The sequence below is a fragment of the Delphinapterus leucas genome, unplaced genomic scaffold (assembly GCF_059928025.1).
Source record: "Delphinapterus leucas isolate spDelLeu-1000000601 "Yukka" unplaced genomic scaffold, BTC_Dleu_Yukka2 spDelLeu_asBTCV2_sq25, whole genome shotgun sequence".
Taxonomy (NCBI): Eukaryota; Metazoa; Chordata; class Mammalia; order Artiodactyla; family Monodontidae; genus Delphinapterus; species Delphinapterus leucas.
In genome coordinates, this window is record NW_028322234.1 from 17,665,367 (window position 1) to 17,681,222 (window position 15,856).

At 46.2% G+C, this 15,856-nt stretch overlaps 1 protein-coding gene and 1 long non-coding RNA gene across 4 annotated transcripts in view; both read right to left on the reverse strand.

Annotated features, from left to right (window-relative positions):
• Positions 1-15,804, reverse strand: part of BTBD2 (BTB domain containing 2) — a 40,033-nt gene extending 24,229 nt beyond the window's left edge. Inside the window, exon 1 of the mRNA XM_089905730.1 lies at positions 14,941-15,804. Coding sequence (XP_089761856.1) covers positions 14,941-14,945 — 5 coding nt within the window. The 5' untranslated portion in view covers positions 14,946-15,804. The remainder of the gene's footprint in view (positions 1-14,940) is intronic.
• Positions 798-14,932, reverse strand: LOC149744094 (uncharacterized). 3 transcript variants are annotated; one of them, XR_016391536.1, is made up of 3 exons: positions 8,868-14,932; positions 4,358-4,459; positions 798-3,651 (listed from the first exon to the last, which is right to left on the reverse strand). It is a non-coding gene; the product is annotated as an uncharacterized LOC149744094 (long non-coding RNA). The 3 variants fall into 3 exon arrangements; XR_016391535.1 differs by lacking the exon at positions 4,358-4,459; XR_016391534.1 differs by having other exon boundaries at positions 798-4,459.
• Positions 15,805-15,856: the final 52 nt, after the last annotated feature.

Genomic DNA, 15,856 nt, shown 5'->3' on the forward strand with positions numbered 1-15,856 from the left:
CTGCCCAGCCCTCTCTCTGACGACCCCCAGCCCCAGCTACCTAACCTTCCTTACTCTTTTTAGACTCTAGGCTCCTCCCAACTTAAGCCAGGTCTCTGGGAGCCAATGCGTAAAGCCCTATCAGTACTTCCCTCAATTGAAAGCCAAACCCCCTCACCTGGGGACAACATTTACCCCCAGGGCCGAGGACCCAGCTCCACAGATTTTACCAGCCCTCTTAGCTCAACGTCTTTCAGCCCCACCTCATAGGATGTACTCCCATCCTCAGCCTTGGGTTCTAGATTTTACAAAATCTCACTTGCCATCCTCTGCTCTTTGGGGTGAGAAATTTCCCAAAGACCAAACCATACAACGTTATAACCATGGAAAAAGACATCCTGAACCCGGAGACAGTAGTGTTTTTGTCTTTGTTTTTTAATATTTGCTTCTCTTTTCAAGAAAGTATTTTAAAAAAATTTTTTTTTACACTTTCTCTCTCTTTTTTTTTTTTTTGGCCTCACCACATGGCATGAGGGATCCCTGACCAGGGGTCGAACCTGTGCCCCCTGCAGTAGAAGCACAGAGTCTTAACCACTGGACTGCCAGGGAAGTCCCTGGAGATAAATTTTTTTCAAAGATTTTTCTTTTTCACTCTAAAAGTAATATATAAAAAATAAAGGCGGGAACTTGGAAATGCCAGAAAAAATTCAGGAAAAGAACATGAATATCATCTATCATATTACTATCCAAAAATAACCAATGTTAATACTATATTTATTATCTTTTTTCATTGTTTAAGAGGAGAATCTTTTTATATAGTTGGGATCACCCTGAATATATATCATTTGGTAAGAAGATGTCAGCCTTTTTATGTAGGGATGCTAAAAAATGGTTCACCCAAATAAAATCGGGCTATGGATATAGAACTAGCAGCTTGATAAAGAAAATCCTGATTCTTGTCTTTTGAGGATAATTATGAATTCATGGCATTCAGACTTGAGTAGTTTCATGAATTGGTCATTAACTAATCATTATTGACATGGGATACCTTTAAGTGGGCTCCGGTGTACCTTCGACACACCCAGAACTTAGGCATCCCTTCTTTCTGGCAACAAGATCTACTAGGCCCATACTGCATCTTACCTGCCCTGAAACATAAAGCCACCTATTCTCCAAAGAGCCCTGATTCCTTGGGGTGGGGAAAAGTACCGATGACTGCATTTTGGATATTGGGACCCCTCTCTAATTACTGCACACAAATTTGTGGTGGAAAACTGATTAAAAACTACTTCAGTGGTCAGGTAGAAATAATAAATTTCAAAGATTGGAAGATCCTGTTGCTCTAATTTAGTTCTAACAATGCTGCAGAACACCTGCGCTCAGCAACTTCGGCCAGCCTGCGGGCCAGACCCTGCCCACCACCTGTGGTTGTAAATAAAGCTTTACTGGTACACAGCCACACCCACTCATTTACACATTATGTACAGCTGCTTCCCGGCTTACATGGATTTGAGTAGTTGCCACAGAGACATTATGGCCAGCAAAGCCGAAAATATTTACTCTCTGGCCCTCTACAGAAAACATTTGCAGATTCCTGCTCTATAAATGCCTCACCCAAATTATAATTTTACTCTTTTATCGTTTTGTGAACAATGTTAGTCTCCAAATATCCTATTATAACTAGTGTAATTTCTTGTTTTATCTGGCAATATAAAATATAAATCCAGGCCATGACATTAAGATCAACAATACCTAAAATAACTGCAGGTTGGAAATTAAGATCTAAGATCACGGAAGCTATCAGGATGAGTGTGAATGACTCACTCACTGATTGGTTAAGGGACCAGGCATATGACCAGTCCTGGCCAATGAGATCAGAGGAAAAGCCTGCAGGGGTGGGTATGCCCCTAGCATCCCGAGCCTGGAGGCTGCCCTAGCTTGCAGCTATTTGTTCTGTAAACTGATAAATGTCTTTATGGAGTTAAGCAAGCAGAGTTGTGTTCTCTGTTACTCATGGCTACAGGCGTGTAACTGCTGCAACTGGCCCTGGTGGCCACCTCTGAACACCTCCCGCTAATGACAGACAGGGAAGTGACTTTGTTCTTGCATCTGTTTTGATAATCCCTGATAATAACTGTGTGGTTATTTACAGGTATCCTACAGTATCCTGGGGAGACTGGTTCCAGGACTGTTGCACATACTAAAATCCGAGGCTGCTTAAGTCCCTCATATAAAATCGCATAGTATTTGCATACAACCTATGCACAAATGATACATATATTATTTCTAGATTATGTATAATACTTGATACAATGTTTTGTTTTGTTTTGTATCTCTGTTCCCCTACCAGGGATTCAACCTGGGCCATGGCAAACATGTTGTAGATCTTAATAGAAGTTCAAGTTGCACAGATGTGTGCATCTGTCCAAACTCAGCAAAGGGGGACTTCCCTGGCAGTCCAGTGGTTAAGACTTCGCCTTCCAATGCAGGGGGTGCAGGTTCGAGCCCTGGTTGGGAAGATAAGATCCCACATGCCTCGAGGCCAAAAAACCAAAACATAAAACAGAAGCAACATCTTAACAAATTCAATAAAGACTTAAAAAAAAAAACTCAGCAAAAGCATATTTAAGACTTATGCAAGTCATTGTCCATTTTACTTCAAAAGAAAAAATATAAACAAATATTGGACTCTTGTTAGTCATATGCTAATGATATGCACACCAAACTGTTCAAGGAGTAGTGGGCTGGTGTCTGCAACTGTGAGATGCATCAGAAATGAGATGAAGTAAAAAACCAAAAAACAACAACAACGAAAAACAAGATGAAGTGATGCATGAACAAAGGGATGGGGAGACGACAGATTTAATAAAATGGGAATGGTAGAAGTGATGTGTTAGGAATGTGGGTGTTCACTGTAAACTTATTTAAACTTTGATACACATTTGAAATTTTTCACAATCAAATGTTGTTGGGAAAAAACTCGAATTTTGGTTTTTTTTTTCCATTTGGCAGGTTAGGGGGCATTTCCTCTGTTGATCTCATCTGGGCTGATTTATGAGACCACAGACACCTGGAGGGTTCAGTCTGCTGCAAGGTCCAAGATGGCTCCACTGGCATATTGGGCAATTGGTGCTGGTTGTTGGCTGGGAGGCCTCAGTTCTGCATGGAGTCTCCCAATCTCCAAAAAGCTACACTGGCTTCCTTACATCATGGTGGTCGAACTTCCACACCTCACTTCTGCCGAATTCTATAGGTCTAAGCAAGTCACGTGGCCATGCGTCGATTTAAATGGGTGGAGAAACTGACTCCCCCTCTGGCTAGGAGTTCCATTGCAAAGGGGCATGCATATTGGGATGGGGGGAATTTGTGGTCATTGTACAATACACCCAAGTCCTTTGGTCCAGTTGTTTAAGTTCATGTTTAGTCAGAAGGTGTTCTATCGGGACTTCCCTGGCAGTCCAGTGGTTAAGACTCCATACTTCCAATGCAGGGGGAGCAGGTTCGATCCCTGGTTGGGGAACTAAGATTCTACATGCCACAAGGCACAGCCAAAAATAAAAAAGGTATCCTGACTCCTGACACTTCTTACTTGGTAGCTTACAGCCATCAGGTCTTCCTTGATAACGGCATTTGGCTATTGGAGGGTCAGGGAGGTCAGCTCTAAGTAGTTTGCTTTATGAGACAGAAGGAAAACAATATAAGCCATTCAATGTCTGAAGGCTTCATGAAGAGACCCTATGACCACCCACCTGCAATGCAATGAAAATTGTACATGGGTATTTTTTTTTTTTTTTTTTGGCTGCACCATGCAGCTTGCAGAAACTTCCCCAACCAGGGATCAAACCCACACCCCCTGAAGTGGAAGCACCAAGTCCTAACCAATGCACCGCCAGGGAAGTCCCTGTACATGGGTAAGTTAAGACTCAAATGCACACTGCCTGCTCTGGCCCCACCTGACAGCATCACACTCATTCTGAAGTTGGAGGGCTTCTGGTGAAGCAGATGAAATCTCCAAGACTTTTCAGCTCTTCATGAAATTATTGATTCAGGCAAAGATTACCAACGGTGTTGAGACACTTAGGTTCTTTTTTTTTCTTTTTTAGCAGTGCTACATGGCTTGCAGGATTTTAGTTCCCCAACCAGGGATCAAACCTGGGCCCCCTGAAGTGGAAGCACAGAGTCCTAACAACTGGACCGCCAGGCGAGTCCCCCTTTGGTTCATTGTTGATGGAGAACTAAGCCATTGTATATGTGGGATTCTCATCACACACAATACTGTCTCAGATAGCTATTGAGACTTCTCAAACAGCTATCCAGCAGTCAGTAAGAAAGGGGATGAAGGATTGACAAATGGGTAGATTAGGAGCCCAAGACAGACCGTATCCACATCCAGAGGGTTGATTTATGATAGAGGTGGTAATGCAGAGCAGTGCAGAAAGGACAATCTCTTCAATAAATATGCTGCGACAACTGGATATCACTATGGAAAATACACAAAATGTGACCCCTACCTCACACCAAACACAAAGCCCATTTGGGGAGGACTGCAGACCTAATGTGAAAGATGAAACAATAACATTTTAGAAGGTGATACAAAATAATACTTTTATAACCTTGCGGTAAGGATTTTTTTTTTTTTTTGCCTTGCTGCAAGGCTTGTGGTATCTTTAGTTCCCCGACAAGGGATCGGACCCAGGCCCTCAGCAGGGAGAGCACCGAGTCCTAACCACTGGACTACCAAGGAATTCCCAAGGATTGATTTCTGAAACAGGTCACATAACAATAAAGGAAAAGAATGAAACATTGGGTTACATTAACATTAAGAACTGTTCAGGGACTTCCCTGGTAGTCCAGTGGTTATGAGGCAGGAGATAGATGGGCCCCAGTCTGAGCAGCTGGAGTTTCTCCCCTGTGGACAGAGAGGAGGCTGGGCCCTGCCCAGATAAGAGATAAAAGAGCACATATTCCTCATTCTCGAAGTCAAGGAGACCTTCCTGACTACACATGTGCAGAAAGGCTCCTTGGAGGTCAAAAGAGAGGGGGCGTCACCCCATAGTAAGTGATGTCAACTACCCACAGGCCTCTTCGCTAGAATCCATCTTGGCTGAGAGATGCACAGGCCCACAGGGAAGGACCCTGAGGTATACCAAATACGGACTCAGAACCAGGTAAAGCAAGATGATTGGCCAAAGGAAACCTGGAAGAAATGCCCCATATAAGTGATTAAAACTACCATGAGGGCGCAACTCCCTCTTTGAGCCCAGCCATGTGTCTATCCACACGTACTGTTTTTCCTCCTATTAAACACTTTACTTGTTTCACTACTTTCCATGTCTCTGTGGGAATTAATTTCTGTAAAGCCAAAGGGCCAGGGCCTTGTCACTGGCCACTGGTCTAGTGGCTAGGATTCAGCGCTCTCACTGCTGCGACCTGACTTCCATTTCTGGCTGGGAACTGAAATCCTGCTTCAAGCCACTGCAGGCCGAGGCCACCTGAGATCAGTTAGGGCTGTGTGCTTCCAATGCAGGGGACGCAGTGTGTGGGGAAAAAAAAAAAAAACTATTTAAAAGACACCCTAGGAATCATTGAGAGAAAATCAGGTAGCCAAGTTGAAAACTGGGCTATACCTAACTAAATGATTCACAAAAGGGGAAATCCAAATGGCCAATGAATCATGAAAAGGTGTTCAACCTTATTAGTAAATAGAGAAATGGAAATTAAAACTGCAGCAAGGGAATTCCCTGGCAGTCCAGTGGTTAGGACTCTGCACTTCCACTGCAGGGGGCATGGGTTTGATCACTGGTAGGGGAACTAAGATCCCCACAAGCCATGTAGCATGGCCATAAATAAGTAAATAAATAAACATAAAGGGGAACTAAGATCCCCACAAGCCATGTGGCATGGCCACAAATAAGTAAATAAATAAACATAAAAATCAAAACTACAATGAGATAACACTACAGACCCAACTGGTTGGGAAATAAAAATTCAGGTGTGCTGGTAAGTTTTGGTAAAGATGCAAGGCAATGGGAACTATCGCATCCTTGTGGTGGGTGGCAGTATAAATCAGTACAACAACTTCGGGAAAGAGTTTACCATTATCCATGAGTCTGCAGATTCACAAACACTACACCCTGGCAATACCACTCCTAGGTATATACTCTAGTGAAACACACAGACGTATATAGCCAGACACATCCATAGCCACAATTTTTTTGGGGGGGGGGGTAGAAGCCCAAGCCTGAAAATAACTCAAGTCAAATAGTAAATAATTTGATGATATATTCACACAATGGAATACATATAGTCATGAAAGTGAATGCACTCAGCTACATGGGATAACCTGGATGAATATTAATTGAAAGAAACCAGACAGAAAAGAATGCATGCAATACACTTTCCCTTATGTAAAGTTTTAAAAGAGGCAAAACTAAATTTATTTGGGCTGCACACTCCTGTGGGCAAACCATAAACAAAGCAAGAAAGTAATAATCATAAAATTCAAGTTACTGGCTACACTGTGGGAAGGGAGGACAGGGTCCAGATGACGCCCTGTGCTTGCAAGGGGGGTGGGGTGGGGAGGACTTCTAAGGTCCTGGCCGTGATCGTGTGCTGGCTTTATAATAACTTGTTAAATTATTCATCGGCATTGCATGCACTTTTCTGAAAATGCATTACAATTCACAATAAAAAGGTTTGCACACATGATGTTTTAAAAGACATCAGTAAGTCAGAGTATAACAAATTTTGGCATAAAGCCATAGTCGTATTTTATTTTCCATTCTCTGGAATAGTAGTTCACCAACTGGTAGGGTTTTTATTAAAGCAAAGGTAGAGAATTCAGAAAGCTTTAGCCATTTCAACATCAATGCAAAAAATGCAAATCTTTGCAGGAAGTAAAATTGGTGATGCTTGATCCCCAAGTTCCATTTTTTTTTTGTAATAAATTTATTTATTTTTGGCTGCCTTGGGTTTTTGTTGCTGCACGCGGGCTTTCTCTAGTTGTGGCGAGCAGGGGCTACTCTGTTGCGGTTGCGGGCTTCTCATTGCGGTGGCTTCTCTTGTTGTGGAGCACAGGCTCTAGGCATGCGGGCTTCAGTAGTTGTGGCTCACAGGCTCTAGAGCACAGGCTCAGTAGCGCAGGGAAGCCCCCCAAGGTTCCATCGTGTTGTAACTGCCCTATTGCTAAAAAGATGAATCAAAACTTAAAATCCTGGACTTCCCTGGTGACACAGTGGTTAAGAATCCGCCTGCCAATGCAGGGGACATGGGTTCGATCCCTGGTCCGGGAAGATCCCACATGCCGCGGAGCAACTAAGCCCATGTGCCACAACTACTGAGCCTGAGCTCTAGAGCCCATGAGCCACAACTGCTGAAGCCCGCCCGCCTAGAGCGCGTGCTCTGCAACAAGGGAAGCCACTGCAATGAGAAGCCTGCGCACCGCAACAAAGAGTAGCCCCCACTACTCTAGATACCCAACTAGAGAAAGCCCGCTTGCAGCAACAAAGACCCAACGCAGCCAAAAATAAATTTAATTTTAATTAAAAATCAAACAAAAAGAACCACCAAAATTCTGAGACACATTTATTTTAGCAACACATAAGGAAATATTCTGAAGTGTGAGAAATAAATGTTCAATTTTAATATGCCATATTCTTTATGTTAAACTGAAAGCCTTTTAATAAAAGCCTCTAGATTTGAAACCATTTTAAATTTGTAAATATAAACTTTTAAAACATCACCTTTGGATGGAGAAAGGGAATGCCATCCTCCCCTCTTTGAAATGTCAGAGCCTAGAAAAGGTCAAGCTCATGATTTTGATCAGAACATCTCCCTTCCTGTTGGCAAGATGATCTTTTCTAGGGATTTCCCTGGTGGTCCAGTGGTTAAGAACCCGTCATCCAATGCAGCGGATGCAGGTGCCCTTGTCGGGGAAGTAAGATCCCACATGCTGCAGGGCAACTAGACCCACAAGCCACAACTAGAGAGAAGCCCACAACGAAAAACGAAGACCCAGCGCAGGCAAAAAAAAAAAAAAAAAAAGATGATCTTTTCTAAACAAATCAGGATGAAATGCAAAAACTGGTGAATTGACCATAATGCTATTTCAAATCACCATTTTTAGGACCCATAGGTGGTCAAGGTGGTTAAATTACTTTTGAGGAATAAGTTACAAGATCTTTAGTTATTTTGTACACATTTCACACTTCCATGTCTGCGGGGAAGAGACCAACACATCTACCCATAAAGGTGTTTATATTTCAAGTAAAAAAAATGTCTTAAGGGACTTCCTTGGCGGTGCAGTGGTTAAGACTTTGCCTTCCAATGCAGGGGGTGTGGGTTCAATCCCTGGTTAGGGAGCTAAGATCCCACAGGCCTCCTGGCCAAAAAACCAAAACACAAAACAGAAACAATATTGTAACAAATTCAATAAAGACTTAAAAAAAAATGGTCCACATCAAAAAAGATTTTTTGGGACTTCCCTGGTGGCACAGTGGTTGGGAGTCTGCCTGCCAATGCAGGGGACACGGGTTTGAGCCCTGGTCCGGGAGGATCCCACGTGCTGCGGAGCGGCTGGGCCCATGTGCCACAACTAGAGCCCCCGAGCCACAGCTGCTGAGGCCCGTGTGCCTGGAGCCTGTGCTCCGCAGCAAAGAGAGGCCACCGCAATGAGAAGCCCGTGCACCGCAATGAAGAGTAGGCCCCGCTCGCCTCAACTAGAGAGAGCCCACGCACAGCAACAGAGACGGAATGCAGCCAAAAATAAATAAATAAACCAATTAATTTAAAAAAAAAAAAAAGAGAGAGAGCAGATTGCTCCATCTCCAAAGGAAAAAAAAAAATTTTTTTTTAATGTTTTAAATTTCTCTGAATACAAACTTTCTTACCTTACGTCGTACCTTTGCAAAGTCACAGCTCTTTAGGCAGATGCTGAAGACATCCCGTGGGGGACCAACTGGATGAAGTTCCGGAACAGGCGTAATTTCTACGGTGCTAGAAATCAGGAAGACGGGTGTCTGGGGGAGTGGAGGGGACTTTTTAGGATGCCAGAATGTTCCAGGTCTCAGTGGGGTGTGGGTGACATGGGTTCCCACACTTGCCTAGACCCATCGAAGTACACTTAGGATCTGTGCAGGTCACCATTAGTAAACTATACCTCAACTAAGTTCAGCTGGCATAAAAATATTACATTTCTACCATCAGTTCTGGCATCTTTTCAAAGACACAGAGATTAGCTGTGAATGCAGAAAGTTGAGCCCGCCCAGACGCGGGGGTGACCAGAGAATGTCGCCAAGCCTTTCTGCCCCACCATGTTGATATACTTCCTGTTTGCTGATCAAACACCTGAGTCCCTCGCAGAAATTCTTGGAGACGGTTTTTGAGGTTCACACCCAGGGCTCCCTGAACCACCCCCAGCTCTGTCTAAGCTGGTGGTGGCCTCTAGAGGGCGCTGTTAACATAGTCAATCCCAGGAGTTTTCATTCATCCTGGAGCTTCAGCAATTTTTAGGAAACCATCATTGGCAAGCAAGGTGGGAGATCATTTCCTTCCCCACCTCCCTGACTCTTGGACACTGGGGCTGTCCCTCAGGAATATCATTCACACCAAAAATGCCTGATATTGAAGAAAAATTTTGGAGAGGCAGCAGAAAATTTGGGAGGAGCCAACTGGAGATGTGGATTAGCCATCCCCAAATGTGCCGCTCTGGTGTAAGAATTTCTCTGAGCTGAAAGCATCTGAGTTCTTGAAATCTGTTATCTACCTAAACACAGAGCCTCATACTGTCATAAATCCCTGCCCGGAATCAACTCATTTTCTCTTCTCAGAGAAGACAAGTCAGCTACCGGACAGACTTTGTCACAAACTATCATATCTCTCACCTATTCTCCAAAGGCCCATTTATCTCTCCTAACATTCGTTTGCTCTCCCATAAGTGGCCTTTCTCCTCTCCCTTTCCTCTATTACGAAGGCCTATGAGCTCTCAAATCTCACCGTTCCTTTGGGGATTCACTTCTTTCTGTGACACCCCAAGCATGTAAAATTAAAAATTAATACATTTGTACGCTTTGTCTCCTGTTAAAATATCCTTTGTCAGTTTAACTCGCAGCCCCCAGTTATGAACTTAAGAGGGTAGAGGGAAACATTTTCCTCCCCCACACAACGAGGTCAGTTGTGGGTTGATGCTTCCTGCTTCTACTTGGCCTAAGTTAGCTGGTGTCTAAGGTGGAAACACTTCTGAGAAGCCAGCCTAGCCTCTCCTTGACATCCTGGCCCAGGAGGGGACCCCTTACAAATGGGTCAGTGACCGCAAACAGATGCGGCCCAGCCCGTGCCAGGTGCTCGGCCTGGGTTTAATTTCTGGGCCATTTAAAGTCTCACACCCCATCAGACTATGGGGTTTGCCAAAGCGCAGAAGATTCACCCACAGGGACAGCACGGCCCTTGTTACATCATAAATTGAGGATGTGACTGGATTTGGGGAAAGGTGGAGACAATTTCAGCTGAGACCAGCCAGGAGTTTGGAGCTCTTAATGAAATTCTTGGTTCCAGCAGTGGTGATCAGCAGTGTTGAGATAACCAGGTGAGTCACGAAAGGGGAAATCAAGCCACTCTATGTGCTAGAAGCTCGTCCCAAGACTTTTATCCATGTGACTTGTGTCACTCGATTTTTTTAAAGTTATTTTATTATTTATTTTAAAAATATTTCATGTATGTATGTACGTATATATGTATGTATGTGTGTATGTATGTGTGTATTTTGGCTGAGCCGGGTCTTATTTTATTTATTGTGCCATGTGGGAACTTCCTTGCAGCACGTGGCCTTCTTAGTTGTGGCATGAGGACTCTTAGTTGTGGAATGCATGCGGGATCTAGTTCCCTGACCAGAGATCAAACCCAGGCCCCCTGCATTGGGAGTGAGGAGACTTACCCACTGGACCACCAGGGAAGTCCCTCATGTCACTCTAGTCCAAGGATAAACTGTAGCACACGGAGTCACCAGATCCTGCCTGAGGGGATGCAAGTGCCACCTAGGAAGTATTCAAGCCAAAAATGTTACCCTGACTCCATGAAGCCTTTGACTCTGATTTCCCACTTGTAAGAAATTCAGGGGTTCAGGAAAAGAGCTAAAGGCACTGGAGCTGCCAGAAGTGACATTGTGCAGGACAAGGGGCTTAGCCTCTGCAGGAAGTCAGATCAGGAGCAAAGGGCAAGGTGACATGGGCTGTTGGCAGGAGTCTCAGCCCTTCTCCACGTAGGCCTCTCCATAGCGCTGCTTGAGCATCCTCACAACATGGTGGCCGGCTTCCCCCAGATGAGTGATCCCAGAGACAGTGAGAGAAGTCACACCCCGTCATTTCCCTAGTATCCCATTGGTCGCCTGGTCCATCCTATTCCACGTGGGTGAGGGCTACACAAAGCATGAGTATCCGACAGCATGATCATGGAGGGCCAACCTGCAGGCCTGGTGACCAACAAAAAGGAATGGAATGGAAAACGAAAGATAGAGCTACCATATGACCCAGCAATCCCACTCCTGGGCATATATCTGGACCAAACTCTAATCCAAAAAGATACATGAACCCCAATGTTCATGGCAGCACTATTCACAATAACCAAGACATGGAAGCAACCTAAGTGTCTACTGACAGATGAATGGATAAAGAAGATGTGGTACATATATACAATGGAATATTACTCAGCCATTAAAAAAGAATGAAATAATGCCATTTGCAGCAACATGGATGGACCTAGAGATTATCATACTAAGTGAAGTAAGTCAGACAGAGAAAGACAGATATCATGTGGTAGCACTTATATGTGGGATCTAAAGTATGACACAAATGAACCTATCTACAAAGTAAAAACAGACTCACAGACATAGAGAACAGACCTGTGGTTGCCAAGGGGGAGGGGGTGGGGGAGGGAAGGATTGGGAGTCTGGGATTAGCAGATGCAAGCTAGTATATATAGAAGGGATAAACAACAAGGTCCTACTGTAGAGCACAGGGAACTATATCCAGTATCCTATGATAAACGATAATGGAAAAGAATATGAAAAAAGAGTGTGTATATATGTATATAACAATCACTTTGCTGTACCGCAGAAATTAACACAACATGGTAAATCAACTAGAATTGAATAACAAACAAAATTTTAAATTAAATAAATAAATAAAAAGGAAGGGAATGAACAGGACAGGCAACCAAGATTGGCAGTTCCTCCCGGATGACCTCAGTGCAGGGTTTTTAAATAGATCTTCTACCTCCTGGGACATCCCTGGTGGTCCAGTGGTTAGGACTCTGCACTCCCACTGCAGGGGGCACCAGTTTGATCCCTGGTCGGGGAGCTAAGATCCCACGTGCCTCGACCAAAAGGAAAAAAAGAGAGACACAGAGAGAGAGAGAGAGAGAGAGATCCTGGAGCAGCAGGAGGTCTGGGGTTCAGCCACCTGAGCTCCTTCAACCTCCACCACTTCCCTGACTCCAGCTCCTCACTTCCTCCCCCCTTCCAGAAGGTTCTGGGTGCCTAAATTCTTCACAGAGAGAAGCCCCGCCCTCCCCAGCTCCTACCTGAGCCAGGAGAGGCCCCAGATACCAGCACCCACCCAACCGAGGAGGCAAAACAAACAAGACAGGACAAGCACACCAAAGAGGCAAGCGTGCAGGCAACATCACCTGACACACCCGGCCAAGGACACCCACTGGCCTTGTGGGCAGCGGGAGGGGATTCCTCTGTGGGCAGGGACCTCCCCCACTCCACTGGTCATCAGGAAAACCCTCCAGTGTGTGTGGAGTGTACCCTCCAGTGTGGAGACTGTAAATGAAAACACTTATTCACTGAGGAATTTTTTTAAACCCACGGGACAAATATATTTTATATATGTTCGTTCTGGGATGTAAAGTGGTTCTGGATAGAGAGCAGGTACAACATGTGCCTTCCTTTATGATAGGAAGGAAGGCAGACAGGAGGGAAAGAAGGAGGCGGGACCGGCTCCAACTGAGGACACGAAAGCTCTGCACCCACAGGCAGGTGACTTACGTGGCTGCACCTCCGTTTCCCCATCTGAGACTCCTCCTCCTTGTTGGGATGCCCAGAGCACCCCCGGCCCCAGATGCAGCCCTGCTTCTATCTCTTGCTAGGGTGGGGGTCCCGGTGGCCCTTCCCCCAGGTGCCACCCACTGCTGTGGACTGTATCCCCCTGGGTGGCTGTAACAGGGTGTGAAACCCTGAGGATCTGCACCGGCGAGGGGTGAAGGTGCGGAGGACAGGGGGGAGCCCCATCCCCTGGAACTCTGGTGCCCTGACCCATTTTGCAGATGGGTGTACTGAGGCCCAGGTGAGGGCAAACCCAGTCTCACGTGGAGGGGCCAGAGTCACATGGAGGAGGTTAGAAGGCCAGGAGGGACTGCCCATCCAGAGACCTCTCACTCACTCAACCTGTCCCACCACAAACGTTTATTGAGCGCCAACCATATGCCTGGGGCTCAGGATGAACAGACTGAGGCTAAACCAAGGACCTGGGGTGAAACCCAAGGTAACGCACAGACCGGGCCTTTTGACCCGCGTTCTCCGATGGGGCCAGCAGCCCCACTGGGCCACAAAAATGCAAATAAATGAAAGTGAAATCAGTGAAGCATTCTGCCCCTCCTCTGCACTGGCCACATTTCACGTGCTCAGTAGCCACATGTGGCTGATGGCTGCACAGATGGAGGACACGTTCATCATTCCAGGCGGTTCTATCAGAAGACACGGGCTTCCATGGTCCAGTCTGATTCCTTCTATTTCCAAGTAAGAACAGGGGGTGAGTGGAGTTTTGTCACCTGAAAAGCATGTTCTATTTTGCTTTGAGCCCAGAGCAGTGTTGGGTGGTACCACGAAAGGCACACACACATGGGGATACAAGAGACAGTGTCGACTTGTAGCAATGTCAGGATCCTGCTTGTGACACAGTAATAGACTTTTGCAAAAATGTTGCCACTGGGGAAAATGTTATTTCTTACAACTGCTATGAATCTACAGCTGTCACGGCACAAAACATTATCTGGATGACGGAGGTTTTTTGGCACCCCCTTAAATTTCACGCCCAGGAGAGGGTCCTAGCCCAGGACTGGAGTGGTGGCAAGCCGGTTTCTCACCATCGTGTGCCTGCAACCAGGCCCCCAGTGAAGGGATAAGTGGCCAGGGGTGACTCACTGGGCTGATGACCTCAGCTGGGGAGGCATCAGGGCTCCGACCCACAACTTTTATGTGGCTCCTGCACCTGCGGGGTGGATGCCCCTTTGAATGTGCAGATAAAACGCTGGCAACAGGGGACTTCCCTGGTGGTCCAGTGGTTAAGACGCTGCGCTTCCACTGCAGGGGGCATGGGTTCAATCCCTGGTTGGGGAACTAAGATCCCGCATACCGAGGACCAGCCAAAAAAACAAAACAAAAAAGCCCCACTGGCAACAGGACAGGCTCTTGTCCCTGTTTGTCTGCAAATCTCTGCTGGGGGACTTGTTCACCAGACACTCTCCCCAACGGCCTTTGGCACCAGCATCCTGGGACCCATACCCTGGAGGCCTCCTTGGTTCCAGAGCCAAGGATGCAGCGCTGGACAAGCCCCTTCTTGTTGGTGTCCCAGGTTTCTGCCGCCTCTCAGGAGGTCACAAAAGGGAAACTGAGGCCGGGGAGAGCTGGAGTTGATAGACGTGACAGAAACCCCACGGCATCTTCCCAAAGTTGCCCACAGACCCCAAACCCTATGTGCCAGGGAGCGTGATGCCCATTGGACGGAGGGAATGAATACAGCCCAGTGTGGGGACCGGAGAGGGTTCACGGCACACGATGGCCCAGGGCCGATGGGCTCCAGATGCCCATCCAAATGCCAGAGGCAGGCGAGGTGCCTTGGCAGGTGACGCTCTTCACCCAGGTTCCCCGCCCCCAAGAAGCCAGCCCTCCCTCCCTCGCCAGCTCACCCCATGCAGGCTTCCACCAACGGGGTAAGTCCTTCCTCACGTTGGACTTGATTTCATCAGGCTTCGCTTTAAACCAGTTTCTCCTCCTTCTGGGTGAGTCTAAGACCAGGACAGGCCGCAGTTTCCTGAGACGGAACAGTGAAAGAGGTTGTGAGATGGGATATGATCCACAGGGAGGACTTGGGCTGGTGACTGGTGACAATGGCGGGAACAAAACCTGCACAAATCCCTACACTCTGGGGCGGAGACACCTGTGCTGGTGATAAAACATTCCTCCATGCATTAATTGAGCACTCACTGTGTACCAGACTCAACACAGACTCGGTCCCGTCATCTTTTTCATTCTTATTTAGGAGAAATTCACAGAACATGAAATTCACCCATTTAAAATGAACACTTCAGGGACTTCCCTGGTGGTCCAGTGGTTAAGACTCTGCTCTCCCAATGCAGGGGGCACGGGTTCCATTCTTGGTCGGGGAACTAGGATCCTGCCTGCCGCACAGCGTGGCGAAAAAATAAATAAAATGAACACTTCAGGGGTGTTTAGTACATTCACAGAGCTATGTAACCATCACCTCTAGTTCCAGAACATTCCATCCCCCCAAAAGAAAACCAGTGCCCATCAGCAGTCACCCCCACCCCCTCCACAGCCCCCGAAAACCAGCAATCCACTCTCTGTCTTTGTGGATTTGCCTGTTCGGACATTTCACATAAGTGGGATCACACACTACGTGGCCTTTTGTGTCTGTGTCTTTTTTAGTTCACTTTATTTTTTAAAATAAAATCTCTTTTTTAAAAGACACTATTAGGTTCACAGAAAAACGGCGAAGACAGTACAAAGTTTCCAGATACTCGCCCTGTTTCCCCTACTCTTAACACCGTACATCAGCATGTGTGGCCCTCTTGTGTGTGCGGG